Here is a 25102-nt window from a genome sequence, read left to right on the forward strand (position 1 = left end):
TGACAAAGCACTATTGGGCACAATGGGACCAGTTGAAGCTTGAAGATGGTATTCTTCTACGAAGATGGGAAACTACAGATGGGAAAGTGACGACTTGGCAAACAGTTATACGAGGAAGTTACGGGATGTTGTGTTGCGTCAATCCCATGACAGTTTAACAGGAGGACATCTCGGAATCAAGAAGACATTGAGTCACCTACGACACAGATTTTACTGGATAGGTATGAGGCGAGATGTGGAAGAATGGTGCAGAACATGCATTACATGTAGTGCTAAAAGGGGACCCAAGCATACGGGACACCCACCTTATGAAGAGTTGCCTGAGAATGTGTCAGAGTTTGTGAAAGTGCTATCGGAAAGGATGGGTGATATTCACCATCATGTGCATTCACTCTTGAAAACGTCAGCTGATTCGATGAAGTTAACTTATAATAAGAGATCTACTGAAGTCAGCTTTGTACCAGGAGACAAGGTATGGTTGTATAATCCCAGGAAGACCAAAGGGAAGTCTCCTAAGTTGTCTTCTCCATGGGAAGGCCCATATGACATAGTGGATCATCTCTCAGACGTGACTTTCCAGATAAAATGTGGTCGGCGAGGTAAACCAAAAGTGGTGCATGCCAACAGGCTTTGGCGTTATCACGGTCCAGGACATTTCAGTTGGGACAAAGTGGACAATAGAACAAGTGACGCTGCTGAAGACGTGCCACCTGAAGAAGCCACCGTCAAAGAAGAAACTCTACTCAGTTTTGAGAAGGGAAATGGTGAAGCTCTTGGTGAAGTTACTACCACTGATGTGACTGTTACCGATGATAGGACATTTCCTGATGAAGCAGATGAACCCCACGTGAAGCAGAAGCCAACTAGACGGAGACCAGTATGGAAGAAGATACGTCCCCTAAAATTAAGAGACTTTGTCGAATTGTAATTTTATGTTTGTAATTCTGTACATTTAATTAAGTTATTGTTAATTGTTATTGGTTAATTGTATGTGGTTATATGTTTCATTCAACATATATAGGAACTAAATTTTTTTTGCAAATACTAACTTTGTGCTATGAAATCATTTTAATATCTCAACAATTGAATCAAATCGTTGAGACATAAGTACGCATAATTTCAAAACTGCACATATTTGTCAAAGAATTATTCTCTTGTTGCAGAGTAAGCCTAAATATAATTCTTAACCCGTTATTATAATCAACGTTTTAGAAATATTTATTTTTCTTTTCTTTTCTGTGAATATGTTCTGATATTGGGAACATTTATACATTCAAAATGAATTGTGAGGGGCTGAGGATGTTCAAATTTGATCAACTGAATAGTTCATATAAATATGTATCTCAAACTACTACCGGTACCGTTTTCTTATGAAACATTTGTTTCAATTTCAAGACGTTCAAGTTTCCATGAGAAAATGCAAAAGGTCAAAGCAAAAGCGTCTCTTCATTATATCGATAAACATAACAACTGACAATAAAAATACCATTTAAAATAAGAGCTGACCGAGACCTGTTTAAGAGACTTGTGGTGTCCATTGAAGCAAGCTGTGAAGTTCATCTGGACACACTTCAAGAAAAGGAATTGAGATCTGTTCCATTGTCTCTTGCAAACCTGGATGGAAGTTATGCAACATCAATAAATCTCATTTGGCTGACATTCTAGCAGAAAATTCAACTTCTCAGGGTTTGCCTCCGTTTTAAGGAAGCGTGTGCATCATCATAGACGCAATGGCCCTTGTTCGTGCAATCGGCAAATCAACAGGCACGAAGACTTTCGGAGACCATGCCGAAGTGTTCTTTCAATATGTACTGTCTAGGTTCAGAGACAACTTTAATAGAGTTGATGTAATATTTCACCAATATAAACAGGACTCAGTAAAAAACAGTGCTCATGAAAAACGGCACAGAAAGCACACACTTATCAAGCGAGAGGTCAGCGGCAGAAATACCAAACTATCAGAAAACTGGCAGTAGTACCTCGGCCTTTTGGACAACAATAAATGTTTGGCAGTTGAGCTCTCGAAAGTTTTGCCAAAAGAAGGCTACGAGCGTATTGTTACCAGTGAATTTCATGACGAAACAATGGTAGCTTATTCAATGTGTACCCATGATGTGAGTTCACTCCTTACGAAGAAGCTGACACACACATAATACTGCACGCGAAGGAATAAACAAGACGTGGATGTCTTAGTGTTGCTCATATTCTTCCAGCCACATTATTGTAGAGAACTCTGGATGAAAACTGTAACAGGGATATCAACCAAATTTGTTGCAATCCATGCCATATACGTGATGTCACATACAAGGAACAACCTGTTGCAATTCCATGCTATTACTGGCTGCGACACTACATCTCAGTTTGCCAACATTGGGAAGAAAAGAGCTTGGGAGGTATTTCGTGCTGGTAGTAGCTCTAAATCACTGAACGACATTGGGAAGGATCACCTGTTGAATGATGAAAGTGTTTCACATGCAGAGGCATTTGTGTGTAAGCTGTACAGCTCCGAAATTGACACAACTCATATCCAAGTGATTTGTGCTTCATTATTCAGAAAGTCTAAGAGAAGTCTTAAAAATATGCCACCAACAGGAGATGCTCTCATCTTTCATATCAGAAGGTCACATTATCAGGCATTTATTTCGTAGAATGTCTTCATAGCACAAGCATATCTCCCGGACTTTCGTCTGACAAGTTGGCAAAATGTTAACAGCATGATGCAACCTATTCTCATGGAAAACATTGCTGTCCCAACTGATTATCTGCAGTTGACCACATGTCATTGCAATAGTACAGAACATCAATGAAGAATAAAGCAATGCATGAGCACAAAGAACCTTTTAAAGTGTACTGTAGCTTGTTCCTGTTCTAGTAACTGGTGCAAAACCCCGTCTAACCCAAAGGACTGAGATAAGGGAAAATATAAGCAGACATTCAGTTAACATGGTTAATATATATATTTACTCAGTCTACATTATTATGTGCAATAGGTATATTATGATACAACCACAATTAAGAGAACAAAATTATCTATGATATATATATATATATATATTTAACCTGACTTCATTTACATTGACATCGAGTGCAAAATGACCACTGTGATTTCTGTTTGACATTAATAATAAAACTTGTTTTATCTTTATATCAGTTGAATTGAATTGCAATTTTGACAGAAAAACTGAATCTGGTATTCCTAGTTGGATTTAATTTCTGAAAAGAATGCAATTATATTATTGCACACAATTTCAGAAATATAAGAAACATATTTAGGCCTATTCTGAAACGTACATAATTATTTGATAAATGTAAGCAATTTTTGATAATACAGGAATCACGTGTACTAATGTTTCAGCGATTTTATTCAGCTATTAAGATACTAAGATGATTTCACGGCACAAAGTTAACATTTGCAGAAAAATTTTAGTTCCTGTCTATGTTCAATGAAACAAAATGAACAATATAAATGAATAAAATACCAAAATAGGTCGTTCAGGCCCATTTCATATCGACAAAAATCTAGTTTGTTTGAAGAAATATATTACTAGACATAATAGAACATAAAAAAATATGTTTATGTTTTATGAAGAAATCGAATGAATGAAACCCGAAAGAATAAAACATTGACTTCTAGATCAAAAAGGCCAGAGTGAGGATAGGTTATAAAATGGGCCACTCAGAACCATTTGTGAGATTGCCAACATTTTCAATTTATAGAGGTATTTTCAAGATCTGCCTCCTGACTATTAAGTTTACGCCTTTTCGGTCTAACAACCACGCATTGTTCTTTAATTGATAACTTATTCCGTTAAAAATCGACGGTATATTTTTAACAAGAATCATTTCATGGGTAGATTTTATATAAGTAAACTAGTTAAAAGTTCATTATTTGAAACAAACGATTTAATTTTTATAATTATGTAAGTGCCATTGAATTAACTCCATAATTTTAACTTTATTGTTTATGTTACAAAGTATTACAAATGTTGCAAATTACAGTCGAGTGAACATATTTGTTTATACAAAAAATAACAAGATTACACTCTCTGACATCCTATATACCTGAAAGAAGTAAGTTCATTGAATGCATATATTATTACTCTGTGAAGCTTCGAATCCCCGTCCCACCAAACATGTTCGCCCATTCAGCCGCGGGGGCGTTATAACGTGGCTGTCAATCCCACTTTTCGTTGGTAAAAGATAACCCATGAGTTGTAGGTGGGTGGTGATAACTAGCTGCCTTCCCTCTAGCCTTACACTGCTAAATTAGGGACGGCTAACGCAGATAGCCCTCGTGTAGCTTTGCGCGAAATTCAAAAACAAACAAACAAACTCTTCTATTCGATTAGCTAACTTATTCCCCATATCTATATAGAAAATTTTTTCACAAGCCTTTTATGTGCCACCTTTTCAAACGCGTTCTGAAAATCCATATATACCAAATCTATACCCTAACTCTCATCTACACATGCAGTAATATTTTCAATGAATGCCAAAAGATTTGTAAGGCAAGATTTTCCCTTGGTGAAGCCACTTTGACTTTCCAATAAAATCTTAAACTTTGCAAAACATCTTTTACCAGTCCTTCCAAAATTTTTCCCACAATTGATACAAGACTAATAAGCCTATAATTACTGGGTGATAATATACTGTAACTGGTAATTATTGACTTCAATGCTCTGTTATCATAATGATTTCATAAAGTTACAAAATTTCTCGAATAATTTAACATAAAGTCATACAGATGGGTATTTTAAGCACCTTCATCATACCTTGTCAAAAGCCACATGCTGGTCTGTTTACTCGTCAAATAAACTAGGTCAATACGGCCGCCGAACCGTATCTCCGTGTACAATGGATATGACGAATAGAGTATGGTTGAAATGCTATTAATACACACTCTTATAATTCGCAAAATTCCCCAAGGGATTAAATCAAGAATCCAGTGTTAAAAATAGTATTACTTTTAGTTTCCAAGAAAAAGCTTCATGTTTATAAGTTGAAATAATCATTATTTCTAATATTTTTTGATTGTATGGAGTAAAACTTAAAGTATTTACCTCCTGAACCAAGAAAATTTATAGCGTAGAGCTTCTTCTCTTGTTAAGAGTATGTATCGTGCAAGACGAAATTCATATTGTTACGACAGCGGGGGTCACGTGACTCTGGTAGCTCGTGATGAGAGTCTTGAAGATTCTCGAACAGGCTAGGCGGCCAGTATTATCGTATATAAGTGCGCTAGACAAAGGAGACAAGCAGAGAGAGTGGGGAACCAAGGACAGCAGTTACTGTCGGCGGGAGCCGATAGCAGATACAGAGATCGGAACTATAGTTGCTGACAGGCGGAGATAGAGACGGACAATTGAGTCAAGCGCGGTAGAAAGTGAGTGAATTGTTGTGAACTATAGTGTGTGTAACTGTGAAAATTAAGTGTATTGCAAAGTTGTGTTGAGGAAGAATAAACAAGTCTTATTTAAGGACTTGTATCGTAAAAAAATTAACAAACAAACACACAGAGACGTAATAATATACTTTGAATGAGTTATTATACGTTTCAATGGATGATTTATGACTGTCATACAATAAAAAAAAAGTTTACACAAACTAAACAAAGCCCTTTACTCACAACATATTTATTTATTTATAGAAGATTGTCAAGTTTACAAACATGTGCGTTGAAACCTTGAATGACATAGAAAGTCCGATATATTACATAAGACATTATTTTATTTTCAAATCAAGCATCAATCTATATCAAATAATGTCATAAAACAATAATAACCATGTACACTTTCAATAATGAAAAATTTTCAGAGGTCAACTACTGTTTTGAAAAAGGTTTAAGTTTTGCTTACTTTTTAATTTTCATGAACACAGACACATTCATATATATATTTTTAAAGTCTAGTTCAGGAGTCATAAAACGTGGCTTTAAAATCTAATCAACATAATTTCGTACAAGATGTAATTAAAACCTTTTCTTATAGTGAAGGAAAGAACGAATTATGATGTGTATGCATATTGCAATTTTACATTCAGTAAAATATATTTGAATAGTAAAAATTATTGTGGCTTTGCCATTGATAAAAAAAGACTACAATCAAATAAAAAAAAAAGGTGTTTAAATAAGCAAACTGGTAAAAAGTTTTTTTTTTTAAATAAACAAGTCAATTTTAAGAATTCTTTAACCATCATTAAAAATAACTCTGTAATTTATAGTTCTCTAGTAAGAAAGTTTTATAAATTTGAGACCAGTGTACCTATATATATAAAAATAAGACAACACTCTCTGATGTCCTACTATATCCAAAAAAAGTAAACTCATTGAAATATTAGTTTTTGAAACTTCAACACTGCTTTGCCATATAAGCTTTTCAGATGTTTAAGATTCAATACTGTAATGACAATGATGAATAATACTTTTTCTTATATTATCTTTTTGCAAACTTTACATAATTCACTACACTAGCTATGCAGCATTCCTTTCAACTTATTTCAAATAATCCAGTTACAACTACAAAAAGATAATAAAACACATATACAGAACACACAAACACAACATAAGATGGAAATTTTGAATACTGTTGAGAATTAAATTTTTGCAATAACCTTTAAGATTTCAGTAAGATATCTGTGCATATCATGAATGCAACTGTTCACAAAAGGTGTAATGTTTTTAAATAAAGCAGGTATTACTCTTCACTAAAGCCCCTAGGACCACTTGCATTTTATTAACTGAATAACAAAATGAAATTTTATTTATTCATAACTAGGATTACAAAGTTTTCAAGTTTTGCTGCAAAACAGAAACCAACAATGAACTGGCAACTTAATTGTAAGTATGCATATTTTTTTATGAGTTTTTGTTGCAAGTCACTTCCAATAAACAATAAAGTTTAAATAGTCTTAACTATTTACTGTACATTAATATCCTAAGACAAAAAACAAAGGAGTTTCTTCTCAATATTAATTTTCAAGAACTTCAAGCTAAAACATTAAACATGTACTAAGAAAATAAAACAAATGAGAATTAAAATGAACATTTCTTGATTGCAAACTATGAACACATTAAAAACTGAAACAAAATAAAAAAATGAATTGAATAACCAAAAACGATAAACTTTGAACTCCACAAAATGCTGCCCAAATATATAATCAAAAAAAAGTTTCGCACCAGTTCATTACTAGACAGTAAAAACACTTTGGAAATCATACAAGTAAACTATTAGTAGTATTCTTATATTAAGTACCAAACATTCATCAATATCTATGTATTAATATCAACAGAAAAATAACCATTTCAATAATGAGATCTTGGTAACAAACTTCTTATGTCTAGCAAGATAACTCATGCAGAAAGTGATAACAACAAACTGGCAACACAATGAAAGCCAGAAATTGTCTTAAAAGGTTAGTACTACTACCAAAACCATTTTTCTCTTTTGTTTTTAACACCAACAAAAGTTTATAAGAAAACTATATTATGTTTAACCAGTACAAGTATGAGGGTAAAAACAATAATAATCTTTAATATTGAAACACAAATGTATCTAAGATGAAGGGATGAGGACTGAAAAACAGCACACAAATGATGAATTTTCCAATAAATGCATATTATATTATTGTAAAGTTCTGCTAATAATACTAAAAAAACCCACTATAATATACTCTAATAATGTTACATTGTTCCTTTTCTCACACACTATATGAATCAAACAAATGAAAGGCTGATATTATAACCATATTTACACATTGTTGTCTTTACCTTACTTCATGGGATATTCTTCAACGACAGGTCACAAGCTTCTTAAAAATACAAGAAAATGAAAACTCCCAGTTGTTCATGTTTGAATCACAGTTTTAATTTGGATTTGATATCATTGAAGGTGTTAATCAATCAATGCATTATGATAAAGACATAAGTACTCAGCATGTATTTATGATGACAAAAACAAAGATGATGACTAAGGAAAATTTCAGCTTGTTTAATAAAGAAGAGACATCTTGTTTCAAACAAAAATCATTTCATACATAAGATAGCTACAAGAAAATTACTTGTTTATTCACAAGCTGAAATGACCTAGCTCTTTATAAGAACAAAAAAATATGTTAAAGAAGATGAAAAGTAGCTCATCTTTGAAGTATGAGGTTCACATTAAATATGCTGTAGAGAAAACATGGAGGTTGGTTAGCTGTATCAGTGACTGAGACAGGAGTATTCCTCATTAGTATACACTCATATGTACATGAAAGGGGCTACCTACTAAAAGGGAGCTATTGGTGGAGGTTGGTTATGTAAGTGAATGTGACAGGAGTGTACCTTAATGATATACACATAAATAAAAGGGATATCTATTAATTGTATTATGTAGGTGGAAGACAGTTTTACAAATGATTTAGCCTTCTTTATGAGAATGGTTTAAATATACTGACATATTACAACAGATCCAATCCAAGGTGCCACATTTATATATTTGATTGAAGGTATACATATAGTTGAAGGGATATGTTACAACCCTTTGAGGAAAAATGTTCTTACAACAAAATTAATAAATGATTACAAAGGGCACAACATTTTGAACAACAGAAACTTAAATGTTCTCTCTATCAGATAAGATAAACTAAAACATCAGAGCAATTAGAACAGCCATGGTTTCCAAAATCATACCCTAAACAATCTGAAGCAACACCCTCATCTGCAACGTGAAGGCCATGCATACCAAATGAAACATCTGCCCAACAAATCCACTGCAATGAAGTTATTTATATGTTGTGGTACCATTAACCAGATAATAAACAAGGATTTTAAGTTGATAAGTTTCAGAAGCCAAATATTCAGAAGTTTTCAGCCAATGCTCAAATCAATGGCTGTTTTCATGAGAAAGACTCTTAAAAAAATGAGAACATCAATCTTATTCAATCATATACACACTCACAAGTAAAGTCCCATGATCTGCTTAAACAAGATCTTGGATGCCCACATTCATACACAGATGAGGGTGTGTGGGAAGTTTGCCGAGACGTGTGGTCTAAGATTGACTATCCCATTTTTTAAAGAAGCTTATTACAATGGAAATATCTTGCAACAGGCCATCAGACTGAGTATGATCAGTGATGAATGTTTTTGTTATAATATAAATTTCAAGTATCCTCAGTATCAGTCAATGAGGTAAAAGTGTACCCAATGACATATAATACCTCAAAAAGGGTTATCTATTACTAGCAAGGGTATTATATATCATTGGGTACACTTTTACCTCATGTCATATAATACCTCAAAAAGGGTTATCAATTACTAGCAGAGGTATAAGCCAACACTAAAGAATATGTGTGTGGGGTGTTTTCCAAAAAATGTGACCTTTTTCTTTTCAACACAAAAGAATTTTAGTGATTCATCTTAGTTTAAACAAAACTTGTAAAATGAAAATATTCAAAAAATAAAAACAAAGAGTAGCTTAGTTTACCTCACAGTAATAAGCTGGTAGGTAATAAATGTTTTGGGTAAGTCTTTTCAAATAAAAAAAACAAAATCAGAAAATAGTGTACCTTTTACAACACTGGAGTAGCCATTCAACATCAAATCCATGCTACTAATATATTGTAGGTGGTGGATGGTTATTTTAAAGAAATAAATAGTATACCTAGATGTATTAAAAACGAAAAGGGCCAACTACCACCAGAAGTAGGAGGAGGTTTGATATACAAGTGTTATTCATAGCAAAGCCACATCAAGTTATTTTACTGTCCATCAAGGAGAATCAAACCCTTGATTTTAGCATTGTAAATCCAAAGACTTACCACTGTCTCACCAGGGGACAGGATATATAAGTGAGAGAGATTAGAGTGGAGTGTACCTTAGTGATATATACATACATGAAAGTGGCTATCTACTACTAAGAGGTTAGTTGCATCAGAGAACGAGACAGGAGTGCACCTCATCACACAAATAACAGTATATGGTGCATTCATACTTTATTATTGTTTCATCTATTGCAGAATATGAAAATTCTAATGTGTGTATATATATATATATATATACACACACACAATAGAAAAATAAATTTAATATAGATAACAATAGCAAATTATATGTTAAAATCTTAACTTCATTCTGTAACCATTTTTGAAAAATAATATGAATTAGTCAGAAAAATGGAGCTTATTTACTGAATAATACAATTTTAGATGCTAATTGCAATTCTAAATTCCACCAAAAATTGTGAGAAATGACCATATCCAGCTTGAGAATGCTTCCAGTCCAAATGAGAAACTAAAATTACATGTGAAGTTTGTTACGTCAACTTGCTCTCTTTAGGGTTCAAACAATTTTTGCACTAGCTGAAGATCAACTAACCAATATTATAAAGTTATCATTAGTTTTATATCAATGACTGCTTAATACCCTCTAACATTAAGCAGACATCTACCTATCTCACTTTATACATTGTTTTATATATTGATGCAATAAATATGCTCAAAACATGATGTAAAAACTGAGGAAGAATATCCTACAAAGAAAAATAGGCATACGAATGCACCAAGGGAGAGTTGTACCAAATTGGAAAATTATATGTAAGCCGAGCTTATATTACACCCACAAAGAATTGAGTAATGTTATAATAAGATGATTTTGAATATGCATGTAAGCAAGTCACATAACAACCACAGCCAAAATAAAGTTGTAGTGAACTAGAATGTATAAGTCCTACATTTTGGTATTGTTTGAATTTCATATGCGATACAACTGATTGCTTTTGGAAAGGGTATGTAACAGTCCCTTCTGACGTAACAATATTCATACACTCGGATCATAACAATGTGTTCATATCGGAGATTTAGAATTTCCGAGATGTGGATAGCCCTTGTACTTAATGCCATTGGAAAACAAAAGAATATGAATCAAATTTTAGCACCAGGATCATCAAGAAAGAAACAAGTCCTACCCCAGCAGTTGTGAGCAAAGTGCAACATCTTGTAATAGATTAGAATCTATGAACACAAAAATCTGTGGCAAAAGCTGTCCAAGTGTCCCAGACAACAGTATGCAATGTAATCAAGAAAGATCTCCACCTGGAAAAGCAACAGAAGTCATGTGTACACAAGTTACTTCCATGCCATGTCCATTCAACTGCCATGTATCTCAAGAAACTGGAGAATGATAGGGGTAGTCATGCTATTCCATACAACGACATAAAGATCAAGTCACTAGATGCAGGACCTATGAGTTTCTGTGTGATCATACTATTAAAATGAGCACTGGAAAACCATTGTTCTCCAATGGTAGATAGATTATGGAAAGCAGTAGGGAGGAGTAGTGTGCTATGGACATGACAGCCTTATGATGAAGCCTTTTGCAATGGAAATTATAGGGCTATCATCAGGATGCACAGTCATGAGATAGAGAATGACTGGAGATCAGAAACAGACTAAAAAATATGCTGAGGCTCAACAAATGTTTTAATATAATTTATTCACCCTACATACTTCAAACTTGCAATAGAGCAGTCATGTAGCAAAACCACCTGAATATCTCTTCTTACATAAGCCTACCAATTCTTGCTTTTGGCATGTGAGTGAATGTTATGAATACCTCTATTTAGAGATTTACCAAGAAAAAGCATGTACACTCTTCTTGAGGGGAAACATTTGATGTACAAAATGGCAGCAATGCTTGAGAATAAAAAAAGTTTCACTATCAAATTCTTTACATAAAGTATTTTATCATTTTAAAAATATTATATTAGTATTCATTCACACTAATCTCAAGCTTTTGTGTAATGAGTGTTCAAATCAAATTACATTAAACAATGTGCTAGAGGATATAAGCTGACTTAAAATATGCATATACATCACTAAGTATGACATACTGGATGAAAAATTAAAGGAATGATGGTGATACCTGGGCTTGAAACTACACCTCATTTTGTTAGAAAAAAACATTTCTGTTGAGTACTATTATCCTGCATCCTCACAAAACCTCTAACATACTTTTGCAAAATATCGTTTAACAAGATCAACTATCACTAACATTTGATGATTAATGCATTTGTTATTCTTGAGTCTAAAAGGCTATCATATGATACTTTCAAAATGAATTACATATCATAACATTTATATATTTATAATTAGCTCAAAATATGAACTACAGTTTTTCCACTAAGTATGAAAAATATTTTTTCTTTTCTGTGACCAAGCACAGATATGAACTTCCTACACTAAATAGATTATTAAAAGCAGCAAGGAGGAGTGGTATGCTTTGGACATAATAAATGTGCAGAACTTTTACACAGAAGAAACTGTTGCAAAATATAATTTTGTTGATTTCCTTTATTGAACATTACAACTTACTGTAATCTGTATTTGAAGCCTCTATCACACTATTTAAGCAAACTTTGTAATTTTCCAGGACTTTTAACTTGTACGTGAAAATTCCAGATTTGTATTTGGGTCTCATATGAGCTTTCTTTATTCAATTTGAAATACAAGCACCTATATAAAAGATTCACAATACATCATAATTATATTAAGTATCACTATTTATGTTTTGTCTTATTATTTTAGTGTGTATAGACACACACACACACATATATATATATGTATATACACTTCACAATAATTGTGGGACATAAGTATCACATACCATACTTCATAACATAAATGTCCTAAACTGTTTCCAAGGTAAAGTGTTTTAACCTTGTTAGTTGTCATTGAGTTTGTGCAGTTTTGAAGTGAAATGAAAGAAATTAAACATTCATCAAAATACATTGCCACTTTCTTTTTGTTTCTCAAGTCCCTTAAAATCAGGCAAGTTTTGAAAAAAATAATATATGGAAGAATTTCAAAACCTTGCACCCTATGCATCAAATGTATACACCTACCATCTATTTAATTACATATACCCCTGAAGATGCTGTAAGGTAACAAAATAAGGATTAAATACAGTTACTTTTTCAGTTGTTGCATATCCTATACAATACTCCAGATAAATTATAGGACTATTGGCAAAATAAGGTAACTCTTGATTTACATTATTAACAATGCTCACCAGCTACTTATTACCAAGTACAACAAAAGTATCCACTTTAAAAAGTTTCAAGTACTTCACTTGTGTTTACCTTTAGAACACTTTGTTCATCCTCCTTTTTAAAACTTTTCATTAGTATCCACGACATGTTGTACCATTCTTTTCTTTGTTGCCATTAATTTCATTGGTTTTGTTAGAAAATTAAAAAAAAATGTAGAAAAAAGAAAAAGAACACAAACCTTATAAACTAAAACATGTCCCATAGAAATGCCACTTCAGATTCAGCCTGGTTGTATAAAAAATATGAATACTTAATTAACATATACAAATGTTACACTAATAGGGTAAGATATTAAAACATAATTCATACAAAAGTTATTAATTAAGTTTATATGTATGTCACCATTCTATGCCTTTAAAATTTTATCACGAAGAAATGCAACTCTGTAAACTACACCTCTTCAACTTGTTACTGAATTTTTGCTAGCTTCTACTGTATATTTATTTGAAAATTATTAAATAATACATTAAACATCTGTAAGTTTACTGGAGTTTTATTAGATCATACATATGCTTCACACAATTTACTCCCTGAAAATATGGTTACTATTCCACAATTAACCACTACTGTAATACTTCTTGAGATTTATAAGTTGTGCTTTAATGACTTTTTTTCAATCCTGCTACAGCTGAACGGTCCAAAAATTCACTATACCATCTTATTAATACGAAAACAAACCATTATGATGAGTCAACAATATTTCTCAAATAGTGCAGAAATAATCAACATCATAAAGCATATTTAAATTGGTGTAAAAATTTGCATATATAGATATTTTTAGACAGCAGTTCATACATTTTTATAAAAAACATTTTTCATATCACTAATTCCATGTTATTCTTAAAATCTTCTTCCAGTTCTTCAGCAAATTTAGAAAAATCATCACAAGCTTGTAGATCTTCTAAAGTGGCTTGCAGGTCATCTTCTAATGGCTGGTCATGCAACAGGTCATTTACAATTGTTCTTAATGAAATGTCTTCCATATTATCACAGTCATTATCAAAACTGTTCCACTTAGTACTTTGGTTGACTGGGGCTTGTAGATGGTCTTGTTGAGATAAGCTATCAGATAAAACAGTGTTGTATTTTGTTAGCTCATCTGCATGTGATATAGAAGGAGAAGGAAAGTTTAAAGACTGACTAACCACTGGAGTAGAAGGATGAGACTTGGAGAGATCTTCCTCAAATAGATCTGAATTATCATTCTGATTAAGAAAATTCTGAACCATTTGATGAGGTGGTACTGAATGACTGCGATTTCCGATATTAATATGGCATGGATTTTTCAAAACATTCTGCAGTTCTTGTGTAAGTGGGTCACAAAAATTATTCTCATTTGCAGAGTACGGGTTAAGAACTGATCCAGAAACATGCCTTTGCCTACTTCTACACCATAACTGGTTATTCTTATGACTAGAAGTAGATGTCCATCCAGTTTGTGTTTGTAATGAAGTATCAGGTACATCAAGAGCTGACAGGTGTGGGTGAAGGCTTTGTACTGAAATGGTATCTTGATTGAAACTTGGAGTCTCACTATCTTCCATGACAAAAGTAAGTGGCATGGGTGGGTAAACATTTTGTGTATCATTAGCCAGCTTAACATCAGAAAGTCCTAACAGTTCTGTTTTCACATGTTCATTAGGAGAAAAGTGACCTGAAACTGGAGATAATGGATTTAAACTGGAAGTTGAGTTGTGAAAAGAATGAATTACTGGAGTTCCACTAACAATTGGAAGATTGAAAGGATACTGTGAAGAAATTTCTCCATTCATTGGGGACAATGGAGCACTTCTAGGTGCTGCTAATTGAGAAGTAGCAGGCTGTACAGAAAGAGAACAACCAGGACCTGAGCTATGTCTTGATCTCTTTATATGCCCATGGTGAGTAGGTTGAGTATGCATAATGACAGGTCCTGTGCTAAATGTGACAGTCTTTCCTTGGCTGTGGCTAGAATTATGTCTAAGCCTACTAATGGATGCAGGGGTTGCATGTGGTGACACAAAAGGAGAATCTGTAACTGAAGACACTCCAGAATCTATGCTTTGGAATGGAGTATATCTAGTTGCTCCATGTGAAATTTGGCCTGAACTATGACGTGAACGTGTGGCCCATGGTGTTGGTGTTGTGTTAGGAGAAACAAAGGGGCTACTTGCAGCACTAGGAGGCTGGGAAGATCCAATGGCTCCAATACCAGTTCCTGTTGAAATAGATGAATCTCCATGAGAGAGAACTGTAGAAGCAGAAACTGAATTACTTGCTGTATCTGGGTGTGGAGTCTGGTGTGCTGTTATAGGAACAAAATTAAAAGATCTTCGTCGAGCATCTGGGCATCGAAGTACTGAATGTAGATGTGTAAAAGAATCCAAATCTCCTGACAACTGATTCTTAACTTTAATGCCACTCGTGTATAAACCAATCTTAGTCTGAACATCAGTAAAATTTGAACAAATACCAGTTTTACCTAGATCTTGCTCTTTAGGCTCTTGGAATAAATATGAAGTCTGTGATCTTGGCTCTGCTTCATCTTTCTTAGTTCCTGGTCCTGAAAAGCATGGAACAACTTTATTGTCCCCAAAATATGGCTGAGGTGGTGTCATATTCATTTCACAAATTTTCTCATTATGTTTAGTCTGATTTCTTGAAGACACATTTCCTATGTAGGCTGTCTTCCTGCCCTTTAATGATGGTTTCCACAGAACTGTTGGATTTGAAATGGCAGGTCTTAAGAGTGCTTGCCGTAACTCACTAAAGTTGTCAAGACACCCTTCTTTCCTTATCGTTTTATCTTCAGCACACTTATTATTAGAATTTTTCACAATTTCTTCAGATGTTAACAAGTTCAACCGTTTTGTGTTTAAAATCCCTTGTGCAACAGTGTGAGGCAAGTTTTTTTCCAATAACATCCTCAACTGTGAAAGCTGGTTATTCTCACTTGAATCATTACTTTTTGAGATAGGGCAATTTGCTGAAAAATGAGTTGTCCCATTCTGGCTTGTACATGAAACTGATGTATGTTTATTTGGTTTTGAAAAGTCTGAATCATTTTCCTGCATATATTCCATCAGTGCATCACTCTCCAATTCATGAATACTTACATCCTCATTATCTGTTTGCTTTAAAATAAGATTACCACTTTCAGATACACAAGTACTTCCAAGTCCAATTAGACCCAAGCCACAATTTCTTACTAAAGAATTATGAAATTTCAATTTTGTCCAAGGTAAACATTTTTCATCCCCTGACTTTTCTGGTTCATTTTTTGCTGATTCTAAATGAGGTTTTTTCGATTTTTTCAAATTTGGATCATTTTCATCAAAATGACGTTTAATCGTCTGTTGACTGGGTTCACAATATAATTCTAAATCAGTGTTGTTGGCTGAATTCACTGAAACTACAGGAAACTTTAACTCTGTGTGGTCATCAAATCCTAAATAATCATCACATTCACTACTACTGGACACAGAAGTTAAAGGATGTATATCAGAAGAAGACAATGTAATGTTTTCTAATTTGTCCTTCATTAACAAACTGAGATCATCTGGTTTGGAAGTTACTGCATCAGAATCTTCAATAAATGTTATATAATTTTTTTCAAACAATTCATCTGCTTTCTGATTGTCATCACATAAATCTTCAATTTCAGAAGTATTTGGTTTGCATAACACACCACCTTTTTCACTACATGAAGCTCTTAGATGATGATCTGAAATTAAGGGCACATCTTGCTTTTCATGGCCTTCAAGTTTGTTTTGCAAATTATATTTAAGTATTGAGAAATTTCTTTTAAACTGCAAAGAGCTTAATCTTGTTCCTTCAGACACTGGTTTAGGTTGGATTTTTTTATACTTCCATGCACTTAACTTTTGAGAAAGCTCAGCAGGACACTGTGATTGAACTTGAACATAATGTGAAAATGTAGAGGGCACAATAATGATACTGGGCATTGCTTGAGTTATTGAAACATTATTACTATTCCTTGGTATTGGTAACTTGTTAATTTTTGTTGAATATTCATTTGGACTATGCATACTTCCAAAGCAATCTCTGATAGAATTTACTAATACACTTTTTGGTTTTTCCTCATCAGAATTTTCACAAATTCTTGCAGCAGACAATGCTCTTTCCCATGTCATACTGCTGGCACTAGCAGATTTAATGCATGGTTCTGACTTGTGTCTTTCTCGCTTTTCGTCATCTGCATCATAAACATATTCAGGACTTGATGTCATTAACTGTTCTGCCTTTATGTTTCTAGAACTTGAAACATCATCAGCAAATTTAGTAAGTATGCAGTGTTTCTCTAAAGGGTTTGAAGGTAATTTGGATTTCAACTTTGTATTAATTTCAGGTGTTTTATTGCCTAATAGAGACTTGGAGGATTGTGTTTTGAAAACAACAGTCTGTTGCTCATCGAGTTTTCTTTTTTGTTCTTTAATCAATTCTTTTTTGTGTAGCTTCCTCTGAAGATGCATTTGTGTTTCTTTTCTACGACTTCCAGGCATATGTTTCAGTATACCAATTTGACCTACAGGAAAAAAAAGAAGAGAGAGAGAGAGGGTTTTCATATTTTACTCCTTAAATTATTTTGCTCTCATTATGAAATAAGTGGAATTACTGAATATTTCTTCTTGTTGTACAGTATATTAATCATTGTACCTTGTAGCCTCCTTAAAAGGTATAAATACTCACTGAATTCAAAAGAACTATTCACAAAGTAATATTACAACTGATGTTACTTGTATTTCAAGTAGTCCTATAGTGTTCTTATTAGTTACTTAAACCACAAAAATTCTTAATAAACTAAAGGCTAAAAAGAAATTTATGAGGCATGTGATCAGTTTAGGGTTATAATTCATATTCTCTTTCTAATATTTATTCCTTATGTATTTTCATTTTAGAAAGCAAGAAATTCAGTTGTAAAAATTATGTTAAATTACAATTACACTTAATTTTAAATGTTTATTAAAAAAAGCTTTTTCACTGAGGAAAAAATAACAATAGGTATAGCTTCTTAGGAACTCAGTGAACTTGTGTCTTCAGTACCAGAATAAACAAAACAAGAGGTGTGATAAGTCTTGTGATTAGCATACTGCTAATCGTTACACTTGAATATTAATAGATGATGATCCAAGAATGATTACTGGGGAGGTGGAGATAAAAAGATTGGCTGACACTTTTAAGAAGACTCATAGATAGATGCAAACCACAAAAACTTTTGATACACATGTAGAACAGGAGAATTCCAGACATTGATGGGAAGACACATAAACATGGACCAATGTTGCTGGACAACAAAAACAAAACAACATGCTTCAGCAAAATGGGAATTGAAACAACTGAATGAAGAAAGAAACATCAAGACAACTTAATATGTTCCTTTGACACTAAATCTAAACTATGAATGTATGCAACATATAAAATTTTGCACAATTGTTCATAAGGTGCCTAACCACCCCCAATTTTGAATGAGACTAGCATCTAGAGAAAGCAGCTAGTCAACAGCAACCACTATCAACTCTTAGGCTACTTATGTCTGATTAAACCATGGGATTTGACAGTAATTTTACAGAACACTCAGTCTTAATGAACACAGTGAAAGTTTGCAGCAAAACAATATGAGCCATGAAGCTTCAATTCAGAGTCCAGCAAGTTAACCCATGTAGGAGGAGAGGGAAAAAAAGCTATAATCATATTGAAGTACTGTAGGATCCAGAAACCTATAAGGAAGAGGCACTTAAGTCATTAAAGCAGATGTGCAGAATAAAGAGAATTCTGCTGACAGTGAAAGGCAACTCAGACAACTTAATGGCAATTTCAATGACATCTAGTTAATGTATACATTTATCATGTTTAAAGTGACATTTGGCCAAGATGGTCATCTGTTCAAGTATCTAAAAATGAAACTCACAGAGAAGCTTATTTCTGATCGTAATTACGAAGTTGCCAAATGTAGAAGTCATAATAATAGTGGCCAAGTTCAGCTACAATGTGTCATGCTGAAACACTTTACAGGGATAGCAGACTTCTAGTGTGACAAAAAAAAATGTGTACATGCCAATAGTCTACAATAGAGTAGTTGAAGTGTGACAGCCTTAACACATGTCATTTTATATACCAAGGCCTTTTTTATTATGCAAATTAGTGTATAAAGTATATTGCTTGACGTATTTCTTAAAAAAACATCAACCTTCAATTTCAAAATAAAAAGCATATTCATACTTTAATGTTAATATTTCATTTCATGTCTTCATCAGTGTACTATATGATAAAAAAAAAGAAATGAGTACAAATACTATAAAATTAGGATTATTTTGTGTAGTGTTTACAAAGTAACTTTATGATATCCCAAATCAGATAACAAGCAAACTTTATTGGATTAAGGTTTTAGCATAAGGTTAGATTGTGCTACTCAACAAGATTAACCACTAACACAACAATCCAAGTTTACACAAACTGTTAAAATCTTTAACCTAACACAGTTTCATTGTTATCAAATTTGTGATGTCATGAATTTATACAGTATGATTATTTTGAATGATACTTACAAATAAGCTCAGTTTTATATCAGTTGTGCTAATTTTTTGTGTGGTCAAAACACCATAATTAAAGTATAAATATACTTTCCCCAGGAGTTGAAGGTTGTTTGCTTTTTTTAAAAAATAAACCAAAGGCTTGTTTTAAAAAACAGCTGATGCAAGACGCTGCACACGGGATGAAATACAAGAGCAATAGGAAATTAAAAGCAGAATTGTTATTAATAAAATAATAATATTATATTTGACTTTATTATAAGTATAATAACTTAAAATATTATTATTATTATTATTATAAAAACTACTGAATCTTAATCTTGTGATGACTAAGCCTACAATACAAGCAAGTAATTTATTACAATTTTTATCTAAATATTAGTTTTATTCACAACATATGAGAGTTTTTTTTTGTAAGTTATGGCAAATGAAGGATAGACTTAGCATACAATCACCTTATCTCCATATAATTATGATTTGTTGTAGGTGGATTTAAAGAGAAAAGTCACAGTGATGAAAAGTGAATAAAATAAAACACTTTATTAATTATATTATTGGCCAATTGTTGAAATGGTGGAGTATTACACTGTGTTAAATTTAGAGAATACTAAACAAATGAACTGTATTAAATAAAAATAGCACAAAAATGAAAAATTAAAACAAACTTAACAGGGAAAAACAAGGTGGACATGATCAGTGGAAGTGACAATAATAATGTCTGAAACACAGATGGGATTCAACATGCAAGTCTTAGCTCTTCCAAGCCAAATAAGAATCTTCTCAAAGATCAAAACTAGTCTGTCTAAGATTACCAAGAGTGCATTCACAAAACACTGTAGCTAATCAATAAAAAAAAAGGACACCAGAAATATCTCTGTTCCACGTGACAGTCACCAAGCATTTCTCAAAATCCAAGGTAAAGTATGGTAAAATACAACTGTCCTGTGAAACAGTAGATTAATTCCTTGACAAGAATGGTTACAGAAAATAATGCCTCAGGTTGAATTTGACACGATCTCAGCTGAATTTAGCAAGTTGAAAACTAGGACTTTTTTAAGATGAAATATACAACATAGAGAGTAAGGTATGTAGTATTTGCACATTACAAGTGGTAAACTAATTCTTTAGTAATTTTTACATCCAGATATAAATAATGAGTTAACTATCTTTTGTTTAATTTTTATATTTATAAATTAAATGAACAAAAGAGATTAATAAAGTTATTAATATTTTTATTCATCAATTAGATCATCCACTTGTACGTACATATTAGGTTAGAGTAATTCTGAGTTTAAAGTAGTCTTCATAAACATGTTTTCATAAAAGCACAAATAAAACAAGTCTTACCATCTATTTCCCTGTAAGTAATGCTACTGGATATATCTTGATGAATGTATTCAACAATTCTTTAAGATAAAAAAAATTCTAGCAAATAACTTTCTTTTTATTTACAGGAAAGAATCATAACTGAAAAATTTACTTTTTTAGCATCTGTAATATGAGATCATTGGGGTTGTTAGAATAATCCCTTCACCTGGCCATTTAACTTTTATATTTTTACATTACTGGAATTAAGTCAAACACACTATATCCCTTACAAAATAACCAAATAGAAAGATAACTTTATTTATGGTTAAAAAAACAACAATAAAACACTGGAAGATGATTAAGCAGTACTACATAAGATATGCAAGTTTAGAAGATGTGAAAAATAACAAATAATCATCAGTTTGTTATTTAAGTCTTTTTATGCAAAAGTATAAATGTATTAAAACAACAAATTAGAAATGAGAACATTTACCTTTTTCAGAGTCATTTCCACAGCCTGAAGACAGAATGGTAAATGCTGCAACTGATTGATTATCTACATACATATTTTCCACAAGGAAGTAAGCCAATTCTTTAACAGACCTGAATTTTCTGTTTAACAGATTTTCTGTCCATTCAAAAAGGAGATGACATGCTGCCGTACTACAATGATCATCTTCACTGTTAATGTTAGAAATCTGCCAAAAGATAAAAAAAAATCATTCAATGTTTTTTGTGTGGTTGTCTTGTTTGAAGTCAACGTGAAGTAACTGGACTTGAAGTATTTGTGTATTTAAAAATGGTAGTCATATTTAAACTATATAAAGGTTTAAAAGAAAACTTCTGTACAACATGTAAATTAACAAGACTCAATCATTTCTTCTCTTTTTTTCCATGTAACATGCACACCATTACTATCCATTTCTTTAAAATTAGAATAAATCCGTACTTGGGAGAACTGTGAAGAACAAATTCATGAAAACATGGTAATAAATCATGCAACAAGTAAAATTTTGTTCAAAGAAAACTAAATTATTTCTTTTTCATTACTGACAGGTTTGGAAGATAGTATCTGATATTAAAAAACTGTTAATTTCTTAATCATTATATCTACATTATAACAACTGGCAACTTGTCCAGAGTAACAGCCTAAGAGTATGTTATAATAAACTTGAATAACCTGAGAGAGCAGCAACATTGCTATAAAGTAAGGTAATGATTAACTTGGCTGTTAGGTTTTATTGTAATGCTAACCAAAATTATTAATAAAGAAACTCAAAATACTGTGGTAAAGTACAACACAAATGACTTGTAAAAGTTTATTCTATTCATGTAAAAGAACACTGAATGTTCTGAACTCAAATTTTTGGTTGCTTCCAAGAGAATCTATCATCCATTTGGTTTCTTAGGTTACTAAAAATTACAATATTTTAATAGATGGAATAACCAGTTAAGTTGCTTTGAAAGTTTCTATTAACCTTAAATTAATATAATCCAATTAAGAGTAATGAATGGTAGTTCAATCTGCAAACACAAACTGAAGTTAATATTTTCCAACATTAAAAATGTATTTCTGAGAGATACCTCTACTCACATCTAGCTTTCCCATTTCAGTGCTGCCCTCTGTATGCAAACTTTTTCATTTTCCACTAGCCTAGAGTTTCCCACCTAATCTTGGGTGTTTTCAAATGATCTTGTTGCATTGTTGCATGCAAATAAGCATGCAACAACCTTTCATCAATAGGAGTATTTACTGACTGTTCAATTATCTATGAGATTAGTCACATCTAGCTAGAATGCAACAGTGAAGTGGTGGAGGGTGCCAAATTTTACCTAAATGAGATCCTACTTGGAAGTGCCCGAAGAGAACCTATGGAGTGTGACATCCTATACCATTGATGAGTATAGGGGTACACTAGTGGGAGATCACATCTAGTCTGTACCAGGGTATACTCTTTGCCTGGAAAGGAAGGGAACTGTCTTAAGGATGGCCGGAAGATACTAGCACAGTCCAAAACCTGCATCCGGTACTATGTGTAATGTGGCTAGGGAATATCAGACCATACATGGTGGGTCGACTCCAGCCCAAAACAAGGAATTTGACTTCTGGGCAGAACAGAAAAGTAACATCCACTCTGAAAGTGAAAGAGAACTTAGGTTGGTTGGTCCTGTGCAAATCTAACACTAGACTATCTAAGAGCCTGACTTCCAAGTTCTAGTAGGATGAGAAAAAGCTGGCCAAAGGGTGAACTGTACTACATGGACAGAACACCACTGCCTTACTCTCTAGTGAGTGGATTGGTCACATTCAGAAGGCATCCTCCATGGTCCACAACCCCAGTGGCTAGGAACTGGTAGGTGGAAAGAATTCACATGTTTCACTAGAAGAAAGAATGGGCAGGAATCCCATCTACTTTACTCATGCTAGTCCATGAGAGGGTACAAGCTGAATTGGGATTTGTTTAGGAACATGAGCACCACAAGGATACCTCGAGATGTCTTGCAAAACACTGCCTTTCATGGGTGAGTGCTATATTGGGCCAAAAAGGTAAGAAAACTCATCCAGTTAGAGATGGTATGATGTTTGAAAATAGTGACTGGAGGCAGTCCATAGCCAGATGAAGGAGATAGTGTGCAACAAAGGTTTGAGGGGTTGTACACAATCCAGCCTAAACAATTTTCTCCAACGAATGATGAAAGTGAGCAGCCAAAGAGTGAGTTAAATGCCAAATTTGATGGGAGGACACCTGAAAATGCCAAATTATTTCTCCATCCAATGAAGAATATGTTAATGGATAAGTGAGAGTAACAGGAGTATGATTGTGAGAGGATGAAGGATGTCATAGAAGAAAGAGACAGGATTGGGAACAACAAAAGGAAGTGTGGGTAAAACAACAACAGACCACAGGTGATCTGGATCTGAATGGGAATAAAGATGAGAATGAAAAGAAAAGACATAGGGAGCAAACGTAGTATCACCCTACACACTGCAGACATTTTAGGGAGAAAAGCACAATCTCAATAGAGAAGGACATAGGAGTGATGGAATAAAATGAGAATAATTGATGGCATACACACCAGAATGCTGATGACCACAGGTGAGAAGGAGGAAGAAATAAGTTTTATGGGACAGATGGTATAAAAAACAGGAAGCCAAAGGTTCAAAGAGATGTAGGGTAAGGGCATGGAGAACAACATTAAGGACCCAGTCAGGTAGGCTGGAAGAACAGGGAGAGCTGGGAAGGAAAAAAACTGACATAATGGGAAAAGCAAAAAGGAGTCAAGTGAGATGCTCAATAACCATCAATAGTTGAGACAGATTAGACCTGGTCAAAGAGTAATGTGAAGAACACAGACTGATATGATTTTTCAGGATGAGAAGAATCAACATCGAGACCAGTGGCAATAAATACACCACTTCCACTGATAAACTTTTAAGGAGAACAGAATGGAAAAGGAAGAAGGCTACATATGAAGAGAATCCTAACCATCCTGCAAGGGACAAGACAAATCCCATGCATGAAGCCACAGTGATGACACAGCTGGATGGAAGAGAAAAATGGCTAGGGGTGAACAATAAAGTTTGCATATAGAAGGGAGCATTAAATCAGGAAAGCTAGATATGAGTAAAGGTTACATATCATATTGGAAATAGCAATTTATTTTCTGGTATCTGTACTTGATGCATACATTTAAGGTGATATAATAAAAGTGCACATGCACACTAATTATTTCGATAAAACATGAATAAGAACATGCATTATTTTATATCCTATTTATAAGAAATGTATTCATTCATAAACTTGAATGACTTCCAAAAAAATTGAACTTGGTTAAAAACACAATAAAATTTACCTTTGCAGGTTGCAAGTCCCCACTGATATCCAGATCAGGTAATAATGGGGTATCCACAAGTATTTTTTTTTTAGTCCAGAGTAGCAATATCTATAAGACATTACATTCAAATTCAAAAACTTTTGTATATCATCAGGAAAAAGCAACACTGTCTTAAAACACCCTTTTCTCTTCTTCCAACGATGATAATTTTCATTGTTACATGATTCATAAAGCATAATGGGTATGGTTAAACAAATTTCATAAATGCTGTCTGTCGTCATCAGATACATTTAGTAACTATAAGTAAGGAGACAATAAACTTGGTCTTATTTTCATCTTGGT

At 33.2% G+C, this 25102-nt stretch overlaps 1 protein-coding gene across 1 annotated transcript in view; it reads right to left on the minus strand.

Moving 5' to 3' along the window:
• Positions 1–10072: 10072 nt before the first annotated feature.
• LOC106466272 overlaps positions 10073–25102 on the minus strand; it is a 47526-nt gene continuing 32496 nt past the window's right edge. The window contains exons 6-9 of the mRNA XM_022394250.1: positions 24779–24868; positions 21839–21881; positions 21417–21621; positions 10073–17610 (exon numbers count right to left, since the gene is read on the minus strand). Of these exons, the coding sequence (XP_022249958.1) occupies positions 13901–17610; positions 21417–21621; positions 21839–21881; positions 24779–24868 (4048 nt within the window). The 3' untranslated portion in view covers positions 10073–13900. The remainder of the gene's footprint in view (positions 17611–21416; positions 21622–21838; positions 21882–24778; positions 24869–25102) is intronic.

This window comes from Limulus polyphemus, unplaced genomic scaffold, assembly GCF_000517525.1.
Source record: "Limulus polyphemus unplaced genomic scaffold, Limulus_polyphemus-2.1.2 Scaffold2210, whole genome shotgun sequence".
Lineage (NCBI taxonomy): Eukaryota > Metazoa > Arthropoda > Merostomata > Xiphosura > Limulidae > Limulus > Limulus polyphemus.